This window comes from Triticum urartu, chromosome 3 (genome assembly GCF_003073215.2).
Source record: "Triticum urartu cultivar G1812 chromosome 3, Tu2.1, whole genome shotgun sequence".
In the NCBI taxonomy this organism is placed as follows: Eukaryota; Viridiplantae; Streptophyta; class Magnoliopsida; order Poales; family Poaceae; genus Triticum; species Triticum urartu.
Window position 1 is genome coordinate 205,030,754 of NC_053024.1, and position 12,054 is coordinate 205,042,807.

The window sequence follows — 12,054 nt, forward strand, 5'->3', positions numbered from 1 at the left end:
GGAATAGGATTCGCGGAGGGGGAAAAGAGAGAGGGGGGCCGGCCACCTCTCCTTGTCCTAATAGGACTAGGGGAGGGGGGGGAGGCGCGCGGCCCATCTTGGGCTGCCCCTTCTCTTTTCCACTAAGGCCCACTAAGGCCCATATAGCTCCCGAGGGGTTCCGGTAATCTCCCGGTACTCCGGTAAAATCCCGATTTCACCCGGAACACTTCCGATATCCAAACATAGGCTTCCAATATATCAATCTTTATGTCTTGACCATTTCGAGACTCCTCGTCATGTCCGTGATCACATCCGGGACTCCGAACTATCTTCGGTACATCAAAATGCATAAACTCATAATATAACTGTCATCGTAACCTTAAGCGGGCGGACCCTACGGGTTCGAGAACAATGTAGACATGACCGAGACCCGTCTCTGGTCAATAACCAATAGCGGGACCTGGATGCCCATATTGGTTCCTACATATTCTACGAAGATCTTTATCGGTCAGACCGCATAACAACATACGTCGTTCCCTTTGTCATCGGTATGTTACTTGCCCGAGATTCGATCGTCGGTATTCCAATACCTAGTTCAATCTCGTTGTTGGCAAGTCTCTTTACTCGTTCTGTAATACATCATCCCGCAACTAACTCATTAGTCGCAATGCTTGCATGGCTTAGTGATGTGCATTACCGAGAGGGCCCAGAGATACCTCTCCGACAATCGGAGTGACAAAACCTAATCTCGAAATACGCCAACCCAACATGTACCTTTGGAGACACCTGTAGTACTCCTTTATAATCACCCAGTTACGTTGTGACGTTTGGTAGCACCCAAAGTGTTCCTCCGGTAAACGGGAGTTGCATAATCTCATAGTTATAGGAACATGTATAAGTCATGAAGAAAGCAATAGCAACATACTAAACGATCGGGTGCTAAGCTAATGGAATGGGTCATGTCAATCAGATCATTCACTTAATGATGTGATCCCGTTAATCAAATAACAAATCATTGTTCATGGTTAGGAAACATAACCATCTTTGATTAACGAGCTAGTCAAGTAGAGGCATACTAGTGACATTCTGTTTGTCTATGTATTCACACATGTATTATGTTTCCGGTTAATACAATTCCAGCATGAATAATAAACATTTATCATGATATAAGGAAACAAATAATAACTTTATTATTGCCTCTAGGGCATATTTCCTTCATCCAATCCACGTGTCTCTCGCTATCTCACTGAAATAGGCTTCGACTCTCTGTCGACTTACGCCGTAGCCCCTCCATCAGCACAGAGTGAAGTCTTCCACCAAACCTCAGCTCCACCTTCAACATGACTCCATGTAGTTGCACCATGCTACCCCGCGCCCTGTCGACTTCAAGCTCCCTCATGTGTGCACCATCTTGAATCAACCCCGCGCCATAGTCTGTTGAAGCCGCACAAGCCCTCAGGCCTACACAACGTGTTTCCATGCCCCAGAAGCCAGCCACCATCAGCATCACGCTCCTATGTCGTCGTCGCTGAAATCACCGCTGTCTTCTGCTTTGACCAACATCCATGTCGATCCATCAGACTGTCCAGTCCGACCCAGCCGAAATTATCCAACTGCAACCATGCTCCACCCTGCGCCGTGTCCATCCGCACTGCGTGCATTGCTTGACGCCCTGTGTTTACATGATCCTGTCACGACACGCTCCAGACTCCTCCGAGCCATATACACACGTCGCCAATCTTGCCACGCGCATAACAGTCCCTCACGCCACCATCCCCGTACACAACCCGTGTACAAAGAAATAAAGCCAAACTCTGCCATGTAAACCATCCCGTTGCACCTAGCCATGAAGACTCCAAAGTCCACCACGTGCTCATGTAGGCTGTAGAACCATTGGCCTTCCCTATCTCTTTCTTCCGATGGTTAGTATCAATCTGTTACGTAGCTTCCTTTTCTTTCTCCAAACAAATCTCACGTAGCCCTCTTGACCATGCCTTGGCTTCCTGTGCGTTCCAGCACCTTAGACGTCCCATCAAGCTCGCTTGCAAGCCACAAGTCTAGGCCTCACGCGCCAGCTTGTTCCACGCGCCAAAGAACATTGGCCGCCACTGCCCTACGCCTTGGGGCGTGATTCCGTTCCATGCTTGGGCCTCTAGCCAGGCCGCATGCCCTGCAATACGCGTATTGCTCGCTCGATGGCCACACATCTCCTGCTGACACACGTTCCGAAGCCGCCGTTGCCGCTGCACGTATCTGATACCCTCGATCGGATCTCCTGCCTTGCAATTCCGCACTGCCGTCGCCACACGTCTGCTGCATCCACTAATGCGCTGTAGCCATCTCTTCCGATCTGACCAGCCGCGCCACCCGCGACTTCGATCCTGCTAAGAACCGTTGTAGCTCAGATTGCTATTCTGCCGCCTCCGATTCTGTTGATGCCCACGAACACCGTTTCGTGACGAACGAAATCAACTCACGGTTCGGCCTCCTCTAGATCACCAGTCATAACTTTAAATCAAACCTTACTCTGATACCACTTGTTGAATAATCCGAGGCACTCCGTCGATCTATCGAGGACCAAGCAATCACACGAGGCACGACACCGAGATTTGTTAACGAGGTTCACCGATATGGCTACATCCCCGGGGCATGACTACGGACGCTCCTCCCCATGACACCGTCACAATACGGCACCCGGCCGCCGGGCGCCGGCACAATCCGTCGGCAGCCTGAGTCGTAGACACACGCGGTGAGGATTCCGACGAGGACGAGGTGAGGTCCGCCGCTCGGCACCGTAGCTGGCGGCCAGACGGGAGCTGTCGCGGCTAGCGCTGCCCGCCAGGGGCCGTGACCCATCGCAGCTAGCGCCCCCCGCGTCCGGCGTGCTGCGCCGCGTGGGGCAGTGGCCTTGAGCCCTTGACTGGAGGCAAGATGGGGTCCGTGCAAGCTAGCTTCGCCCGCTTCAGCCGCGCTGCGCCACGCGGGGCTGTATCCTTGGCCGGTGGGTAAGACGGGGGCCGTCGCGGCTAGCTCCGCCCGCCTCGGGCGCGTCCAAGGCTGTGGCCGACCCGCTCCCTCGTAGAAGGTGGAACCACAGCGCGTACACCCAGTCGGCGGGCGCGGCCGTGGCTGGTGGCGAGATGCAGCGGGGGGTTGTTGGGTCACACTTGAAGAAGGCGTGAGCTCGATGCATCTCAACAGGCAAAGGTGATTCTAGTTGCTTGCTTCTATCTACTCCGTACTAGCTAACCAGCTCTCACTTATCCATGTATTGACATATGCACGTACTGAAATTGGAAGTATACGAGCTATCCAGCTTCATCTATACATCTTCTCTGCTTTTTAATCACACAAGTGTAGGTGAAATCACAAATTGGCGAAAAATCCTTTCAAATTTAGTGCCCAAGTCCACATTTAACTGGAAAGCTAAACCGTGAAAAACTTACCAGCAACTAATCAATATCTTTCTTGACGGCAGAACAGTTCCACATCTAACATCAAAAGGAATAGTAAGGTGAATTACTACATCTCAAAGGGAACTATTACATCTGAAGGTAATTGTTTTGTAGAGCAATCCTCAGAAGCAAAGTTTATATAGAGGTATTCAAAAGTGTTTCTCTTGTAGTCTTTTGCATGACTTGATTGGCTATCCAAGTCCTGAAAAAAGAAAGGAACGATTTTGTATGAGAAATAAACTTGAATTTGAGAGTATGACTTGTAAGTGAAACAATACCTTAGCAGGCAGCTGGTCATTTTTATTTGTTGGCCATCCTGAGCCCGGTAACACAACAGAAGTACAGAACTCTACATTGTTAATCCAAAAGTTAATGCAAGTGAATGACCCGCACATGCTCGTCTTAATTTTAAACGATTAATCTCTATCATTAGAGTTGGCAAAAGGATTAATCTCTATCATTAATCTCATGCAGTAAAATTTAAAATAAACTTAAGTGCTATTCTGTTAGTGGTGAACTTTGATTCCAAGTAAGATTGAGCTGGTGTCTCGTTATTAAATCAACTCATATGCTGATGTATAATATCTCCCTCTTTTATTAATTTTTCCATGACTAATCTGCCATATACTGATGAATAAGCAGCAAATAAATGCAGATGATTCAGAGTTTCCAACTTTAAGCATATTTGTTTATCTAGACAGGAACAGGGTAATGATATAGCTAGCACTGAAGGAAATAAATTATAGTGGAATGCTGAAGGATTAATTTGCATGTCCATGTTCTTAAGAAAGCAAAAGAGAATCTTGGCTCACTATACACCAACAAGAGCGAGTTTAGGGCTAAATTTCACAAAGCGGTGAATCACATGACCAGTGTTGAAGGATTTGAGGCTGCCTGGGTATACTTGTTCAAAAATACAATTTGAAGTCCCACAATTACATGACAAACCAGTTCGAGATACGTCGCAAATGGGCATCAAGCCCAATGCATGTGTTCGCCCGTCAGTACATGAGGCTACAATTCGACCCGGAATCAGATGAAAGCTACCAAGAAAACAGGACAAGGATTGTAAGCCGAATTTATGTACATTGTCTTTCATATTTGTTGCTCTGGTTTTTGTATATATCAGCCAACAGAATTAACAAATTATCTCTTTTTTGGTGCTACTCAGAGTAGTGCTGTGATGAGGACAAACGTTGCTATCGAAAGGCACGTGAGTAAAGTTTACACAAGAAAGATGTTTGAACAATTTGGTGAGAATCTGTTTGAAGGTGGATCATACCATGTCGAGGAGATTGAAAAGAAAAAGAAAAATATCGCAAGGCACAACGATGCCTTAAAACGAGAGAAGTGGAGTAAGGTCGAATACGAGGTGACCATATCAGATGAAGCTGGCTGGTTTGAATCTGAATGCGGGCAGTTTGCCCACATGGGAATGCTTTGCTGCCATGCTTTGAAGGTTACTTTCTGACACGACATTATGCAGGGGCTGTTCTATCTATTGTTTGCTATCACCCGTGGTGCTTAGCGATTTTTGCTCGTGTGCGCAGGTGATTAACCACGTTGGTGTACCGGAGATACCCAAGCGGCACATCCTAAAAAGGTGGACGAAAGATGCTAGAGACATCTTGCCACAACACATAGCTCACTTTCAAAAGGATCAGGCTGCGAATCAATCTTTTACCTGTCGGAGCTCAACTCTGTACCTGCACGCCATGGAATTGTTGAGGATTGGAGACTCATCAATCTCTGTCTACGAGCTTGTATTTGGGAGGATCAAAGACTTAATCGTAGAGGTATCTCCGCTGGCGGAAAAGACGATGGTCTAGGAATTGAGGATAGGATAGCTGCTGAATCAAGTCGAAAGAACAATAGCTCAGTAGGGGCAATCATAAACATTGATGCACATATGGGTGACAATGAGAACAGCATGACCGCGTTTGGCAATTGGGATGCCCTCGCTGGTTTGTCTGCTCCAAGCAAGAAGCGTGGTGTTGGCCGGCCGTGCTCGAGCAGAGAGAAAGTGTCATACGAAGGCTTGAGTAAGCGCACAAGGTTGTGCAGTATATGCAAGCTCCCAGGGCATAAGAGGACAATCTGCCTGTGCCGAAACAACCTCGCAAGCCTGTTACGTGCAAGAACTGTTGTACGACGGGACAACGTCGCACCTCTGTAAGAGGCCGCTTGTGCCCAACGCCTAGGACTTTTTTCAGACCATGTGTAAAACTATAATAATCGAGGATTTTCTAGAGCGTGACTTGTGTCTGAACTTCCTCGCTTGTTCCTCCTGATTGTAAATAGTTGTTTCCAGATAAAGCTGTGGTGTCTCTCCTGATAAATCTGAATTTGCCAATCACTAATAACATCACAGCTATTGTAGCGACTACACATAACTACTGTAGTTGACAGCTGATCAATAGTGCTTCAGTAATGTTGTTTGCCCACCTGGTTGTGCATAAAAATCACACTGATGGTGCTTGTCCCGCTGGCATTTTCGAAAAAGGGTGGCTGGTATTAATGCGTCCGTGAGAGCAACGGGACGGGTAGGCTCAGAAAAATATCTGATCCATCCGTGTTTATCCGTTCCGCTACGGCGTGGTCGTTGAGCTGCGCTTTAAAGCGCGGGACCCATCACCGAATCTGCTATCATTATAAAAGAAAAAGAAGGACAGATCCAAACAATCTAATTCATTCATCTATCAAATCTAATTATCCATAATCCTTCCATGTTTAACACTACAAGCCACGCATTAAGCCACCACTAATCCATGCATCGCTAAGCCCGCCGTTCCAAAAAAAAACTGCCACAACCCACGCACGCACGCCCACCCGCACACCCCCTCCTCCCATCGCGCCTCGCCGCACCTCCTGCTCCTCCCACGCCGCGCCGCGCCGCACGCCGCCTGCGTCGGCGGCAGCGGCGGCAAGGTCCATCTCCTCCCTCAAGCTGCGGCGAGCTTGAGACACAGCGGGCTCGGCCACGAAGATGGATTTCTCCGACGGGGCATTCGATTCCTGGCCTATGTTCCTCGACCTCGCGTCAGGCACATATGCCCCAGCGGTCGTTCCTTCTCGTGGTCAGCGACGCAGATGCCGCTGCTGTCGTTCCTCGCACAACCGAGGATGCGGAACTCCTCTACGGTGAGACGCATTGCGTAGCCTCTGCCCTCCAACATCGTGGCAGCATGCCGATGCCCACCAAATGTTCGATGAGTTCCCCTAATGGACCTCTCTATATAGCTAGCCCTCTCTATTTCAGTCTCTCACTGCTCTCCGTGTCATCCATATATGATCTTATTTTGTTTCAGTTTTTTGCTAGATTTAACACTGACATTTGTTTAAATCCTATCCATGTTGAACCATTGAAAGGGAGCACACAAAGCTGCAGAGGCAACAACTCCAAAGGAATCAGCATGGTGATGCGTTTCTATATGTTCAGTGTGACTAGAAACCAACATGCTGACTACTAAACCATATGCACAGGATGGAAGAAAATTATTATTCTATATGCACAGGATCGTAGAACATTATTATTAATGTCTACATTGGAAAGGATCCAAACTCTAAACAAGTGATTGGTGAACAATATTTTATCTAGGTTCAGAAGTTGATAATCCATTACAGTTCTTTCATTGTGCAGGCAACCTCAGGTACGACGAAACGGCTTTGTTTTGCTTCTGTCGTCACATTGCTGAATACGACTTTGAATCTCAACTGCACTTGACTGCACCTTCTATCTTGATCTGCTTGACAACTTATAATTTGCACAAGCATTCCCCTTCATAGTTTGTCCTTGGTCTGAAAAAACAATTCCTGATGATATATTCCAAATCAGATTGTTGCATGGATCCTACGAACAATATGTACAGTCACGATGTCGTTATCCGTTTACCATCAAGTAAGTTTTCACTACGTTTTGTTTCAGTTCCATTTCAGAATCCCTAAACCATATATATTGCAGAGCAAAGCTAGATGATGGACATCTTCACTAATAAGTAGGCCTGCTTACCACATTCCTCTTGTTTTCTACAGTTGACGATTTCAAATTATTCAAGAATGTGTGACGCACAAGGCTGTAAGGTTTCCGCACTTGCATCCATAGAAATCTGGGTGTTGGTAAATTCTGTTTTGGATGGATTTTGAAGGGAACTTTGTTTTTATCGAGGATCAAACAATACTAAGAGACTAACAAGAATACAGTAAATTACTGGATCATTCATAGTTCCCTAGCGTAGAATAGAACCCGTTGTGGTAACTATCTTGGGGCTCTAGAAATAATTCCTCTGAAACTGAATCATTCAGTCATACCTTCACTTCAGTAAATAATGGCTCTGGATACTAGGATCTATCATCTTGGTTATTTTTTATATACTGCATTGCAAAACCAGAAGCTCAAGCTAGGTTAGGCTAAGGCTAGGCTCACAAAATAATGATGATGATTACTCAGCTAAAATTGTTCTGGAACTTTCCGTGATCTAACATTTTTTCCCGAGGCTGAATTAATGGGTATGGAATTCTATTTGGTCGAGTTGCTTATCTGAATGCAACCTTTGAATAGTTAATGAAATTGCTGGGATTTGGTGTTGCCAGATTGTTCATGTGAACGTGGCAGGAGCCTTCTTTTGTGGCCTAACATTTTTTACCAGTTATTATCTTCTCATGTAATAGTTGTAAATTTGCAGTCTAGATTAGCACATATAGTGACTACTCATGCTTGTCATCACTGTACCTAAATGATGTCTTCCTTGCGTACTTGTCATCACTACACCTTCAATCGACGCTGTTATTTATGCTGAATGTCAAGACCTTCAGTATTGTACACCATTTTTATGAATGCTTAGCCTAAATGTCATGGTTGTTTACGCCAACCTTGCTTTATAAGTCAGAATGATGGGCCTAGAGCTTCCGTTTCTTTTGGGTTGGATTTTATTTACAACGAATATATCTAGCGATACAAAGAGCACATGAGTTATTCCTACAATATTTTTAGTGTTCAGATAGAGTTAAGAAAATTATGATGTTACCAAATCTATTTAGTTCATGATTATTGGTAATTAATATTCTAGCCTGGTGATGGATTAGGTTGATGGGTCAACATCTTCAGTCATCTTCACTTTGCAAGTTGAACTATTAATGCTTAGTTTTATTGTAGAGGGGCTTACTTCAGTTTGCAGAACTACCATGATAAATAGACAAACTATTTATTGATAGAGGGGATTTGTTTTTATGCATTCATAGTTATTCCTGTTATAGGCTGGTCCTCTTTTGAGGCTACTGATTGCATTAGGAAGAGGATGTTTTCTTTTGAAAAGGTTAGAAAGAGGATGTTGAACTAAACTTCCCTTAGTTCATTCCTTATATTTTCTCATGTTTCCTCGCAATGGAAGGAGCACGATAGCTTGTGGATGGTGCTATGGTGCAAGCGTGTAGTGGACTTGGAGGCCAGGATTTTAGCTACAGGAAAAGAATGAGGCTACAACTAGTGGACAAGTGACATGACCACGATAAGGTTAGTTTCATGTTGGGGTATTATTTTTATTATATCATGGTAGAATGTCATTATCATGTGCACCAAATTATGATCATCTATGCGTTGATCATAAATTCAGAAGAACTAAGGAAAGTGGAAAGAACCGAGGCTTTTGGAGTGATGATGATGAAAAATAGTTAATTGGCTTAGTCTTGGTACAGTTTGTTTGTCCTATGGTTTTACAGTTTTCAAAACTTCTATTTTCACATGAATAGTTGCAATTTTTTTATTTTTTGAGCAGGATTGCACTGACATAGATTATTGTGTCTTTATAAATTATCTCGCAAGATTTTAGAACTAAGCTCTCCAAATCTCTATGTTCACTTATTTCCCTCATATTTCCTTTTTAGTTTCCTCCATACAGGGTTTGAGTTGCTTTTAATTATTTCGATCGGATTAAGTTTCTTTAGTGTACCGTGATCTTGCATGGTTCATCTGCCCATAATTCACACTCGTCTTCTCATTTGAGAATTCAAGCTGAATCTTTACATATGAGTTGGATCTTGACTAGGCATAATTAGATGACCAAAACATCTCCCCCCTCCCCCGCGTCGCTCTCGCATCGGGCGACTCGGGCAGGCAGCGACCCTAGCCGCCACCGAGCCCCGATCTACTCCCTCCTCTCCTCCCATTGCCGTCGCGTGACGCCGCCGGCTAAGCCTGGGGGCAGATGGCAGTGGCGGGGGTCTCCTTCTCTCCCGCGGCTTGGGGTGGGGTGGGGCCCCCAACGTGTGGAGGCGCGACTGGTCGGGTCTTGCGGCACGACGGCCGGTCCTACCTCACAAAGGCGGTGGGCGGCTCTACTGCCAGTCGGATCTCGAATTGGCGGCGGCATGGAGGGCCTGGTGGATGGAACGACTATAGTGTGGTTTGGCCTCCAGTCAGATCTGATCTGGCCTGTGCGGCCTGCTCCATGCGCGGCGGCGGTGATGGTGATCCCGTGCACACAAGGCTGGATGGAGGTTCCTCGAGTGGATCCGGGTGAAAACCCTAATCTTCGCTCGTTGCCAAAACCGACGATGGCGGCGTTTTCTGCGCCGTCCCTTTCTTGAAGGCATCGTAGTGGAGAAGCTCTAGACCCCTATCCGCCACCTCCGAGGAAAACCCTAGATCGGTCGATTGGATGATGTCAACGCTCTTGTGCCGTATCCCTCTTGGGCACGTCAATCTTGGAGGTATGCATAGGCTCGAGGGACCAGTGGACGGCATCTGCGGTGGAGCGGCGTTTGACACATCGACGATGTGGAGTCTCGGTGGCATGGCGCGGCAGGGCCTCGGCGACGGATGTGTGATGATGGACGCGTGTAGGGAGGAGGTTTTGTCTGGCGCCGTGTTGGCGTCAACAGCAGGTCTGGCAAGGTCGATGCGTCAGTATCACCTCTGAAGATGGATCGATGGAAGACGGCGGCGACGACCTATGAGTGCGTCGGACCGTTTTCTGCCCGACCTGGTATGTGGCTTGGTTGGGGCCTCCAGCTTTAGATGTTAGGCTTAGGTGAGAGGTTTAGGTATTCGGCCCATACTTTCTGCACCTCTTCATCAATGGATAGAAGTAGCGATGAATGTTGCCAAGATGGCGGCTTCAGACATATTGATATATTACTTTGTAAGTTCTTTGTGAATAGTTAATAAAGTGGTTGCATGCATCTCCCAATGCAGGCTGGGGGTCATCCTCCTTTTCTAAAGAAAGGCATAATTAGATGTTTTTTGGTTATTTTGCATAGTACAAGTCATGCCATCGATACTGGCTGCACAAATCCATCAAGCTATATTAGCTGCAAACTCACTGTGTTTCTAAGTGAATTGGTTGAAATGCCTAATCTCATGGTCTTCTAAAACTTTTTGTTATATAGAAAAATGCTGCACGTGCACATGATGACCAGTCTTGGTGAGATTAGTGGCTGAAGCTGGCTGGCAAATATCTGAAGGTATGTGCTCCTTTTGCCATATTTTACATATTTGTGTAATTGACCAGATTTAGTTAGACTGAACTGGTAGCGTAGCTGAAAGCACAAGTGCTCCCTAGATGGTTTTGATAATTGATGACAACATATCTCTTGTTGGACTAACATTTCTATCTAGCATGTTTCAGATAAGTTCAACAATGGAGTAGCATGGACTAAAGGTTGTGGGAACTCCTTCAAGATGCTAAGGACAAAGGATTGGCTAAAGCTTCAAGCTCAAGACTCTTCATTTTACATTTTAGTGATCCAAGATCACATTGAGTCTATAGGAAAAGCCAATACTATCAAGGAGGGATGATGTGTTGCTTAATGAGCCTCTTGCTTCATGTGCTTAATGATATGCTCCAAAATCCTCAGCTACTTTCCCACTTCCACATATGACCTAAACCCAAAGCCAAACTCGGACCTACCGATTATTCCTATCCGGCGCCACCGAGTTTCACTTGTCATAAGCCACTGCCAAACCCTAGCAATTCGGTTCTACCGATAGGGATCTCGGTCTCACCGAGATGGGATTGCAAACTCTCTGTTTCCCTTTCGTAACTTTTCGGTCTCACCGAAAGAGCGAATCGGTCCCACCGAGATTGCAATGTAAACTCTGTGTTTCCCTTTTGTAACTTTTTGGTCTCACCGAAAGAGCAAATCGGTCCCACCGAGTTTGCCTGACCAACTCTCTGGTTAGCTAATTACCAAAATCGGTCTCACCGAGTTTGTGTAATCGGTCTCACCGAGATTACGTTATGCCCAAACCCTAACCATATCGGTCCTACCGAGTTGCATGTCAGTCCCACCGAAAATCTCTAACGGTCACTAGGTTTACCTTTTCGGTCCGACCGATTTTGTTGATTCGGTCCCACCGAGATTGGAAAACTGTGTGTAACGGTTGGATTTTGTGTGGAGGCTATATATACCCCTCCACCTCCTCTTCATTCGTGGAGAGAGCCATCAGAACACATACACAATTCCAACTCATATGTTCTGAGAGAGAACCACCTACTCATGTGTTGAGACCAAGATATTCCATTCCTACCATATGAATCTTGATCTCTAGCCTTCCCCAAGTTGCTTTTCACTCAAATCTTCTTTCCACAAAATCCAAATCCTATGAGAGAGAGTTGAGTGT

General features: G+C 46.0%; 1 protein-coding gene and 1 long non-coding RNA gene across 12 annotated transcripts; both read left to right on the forward strand.

Annotated features, from left to right (window-relative positions):
* The first annotated feature begins 2,646 nt into the window (after window positions 1-2,646).
* On the forward strand, window positions 2,647-5,776 carry LOC125543612 (protein FAR1-RELATED SEQUENCE 9-like). Of its 9 annotated transcripts, none has more exons than XM_048707017.1 (5): window positions 2,647-3,189; window positions 3,461-3,536; window positions 4,135-4,505; window positions 4,609-4,896; window positions 4,988-5,776. In XM_048707017.1, the coding sequence occupies exons 3-5, from the start codon at window positions 4,377-4,379 to the stop codon at window positions 5,264-5,266; spliced, it is 696 nt and encodes a 231-aa protein (XP_048562974.1). In that variant the 5' UTR covers window positions 2,647-3,189; window positions 3,461-3,536; window positions 4,135-4,376; the 3' UTR covers window positions 5,267-5,776. The 9 variants fall into 9 exon arrangements, with proteins under 9 accessions (XP_048562974.1, XP_048562977.1, XP_048562978.1 ...); XM_048707020.1 differs by having other exon boundaries at window positions 4,139-4,505; XM_048707021.1 differs by having other exon boundaries at window positions 3,466-3,536.
* Window positions 5,777-6,142: 366 nt separating this feature from the next.
* Window positions 6,143-11,115, forward strand: LOC125543613. Of its 3 annotated transcripts, none has more exons than XR_007298609.1 (3): window positions 6,143-8,946; window positions 10,821-10,895; window positions 11,060-11,115. It is a non-coding gene; the product is annotated as an uncharacterized LOC125543613 (long non-coding RNA). The 3 variants fall into 3 exon arrangements; XR_007298611.1 differs by having other exon boundaries at window positions 11,050-11,103; XR_007298610.1 differs by lacking the exon at window positions 11,060-11,115 and having other exon boundaries at window positions 6,145-7,335; window positions 7,470-8,946; window positions 10,821-11,043.
* Window positions 11,116-12,054: the final 939 nt, after the last annotated feature.

Coding starts and splice junctions, on each gene's coding strand:
- LOC125543612 (XM_048707015.1), top strand. CDS start 4,377: ATGACAAACCAGTTCGAGATACGTCGCAAATGGGCATCAAGCCCAATG. Junction 4,506..4,608: donor AAGAAAACAGGACAAGGATT/GTAAGCCGAATT, acceptor GGTGCTACTCAG/AGTAGTGCTGTGATGAGGAC. Junction 4,897..4,987: donor TTTGCTGCCATGCTTTGAAG/GTTACTTTCTGA, acceptor TCGTGTGCGCAG/GTGATTAACCACGTTGGTGT.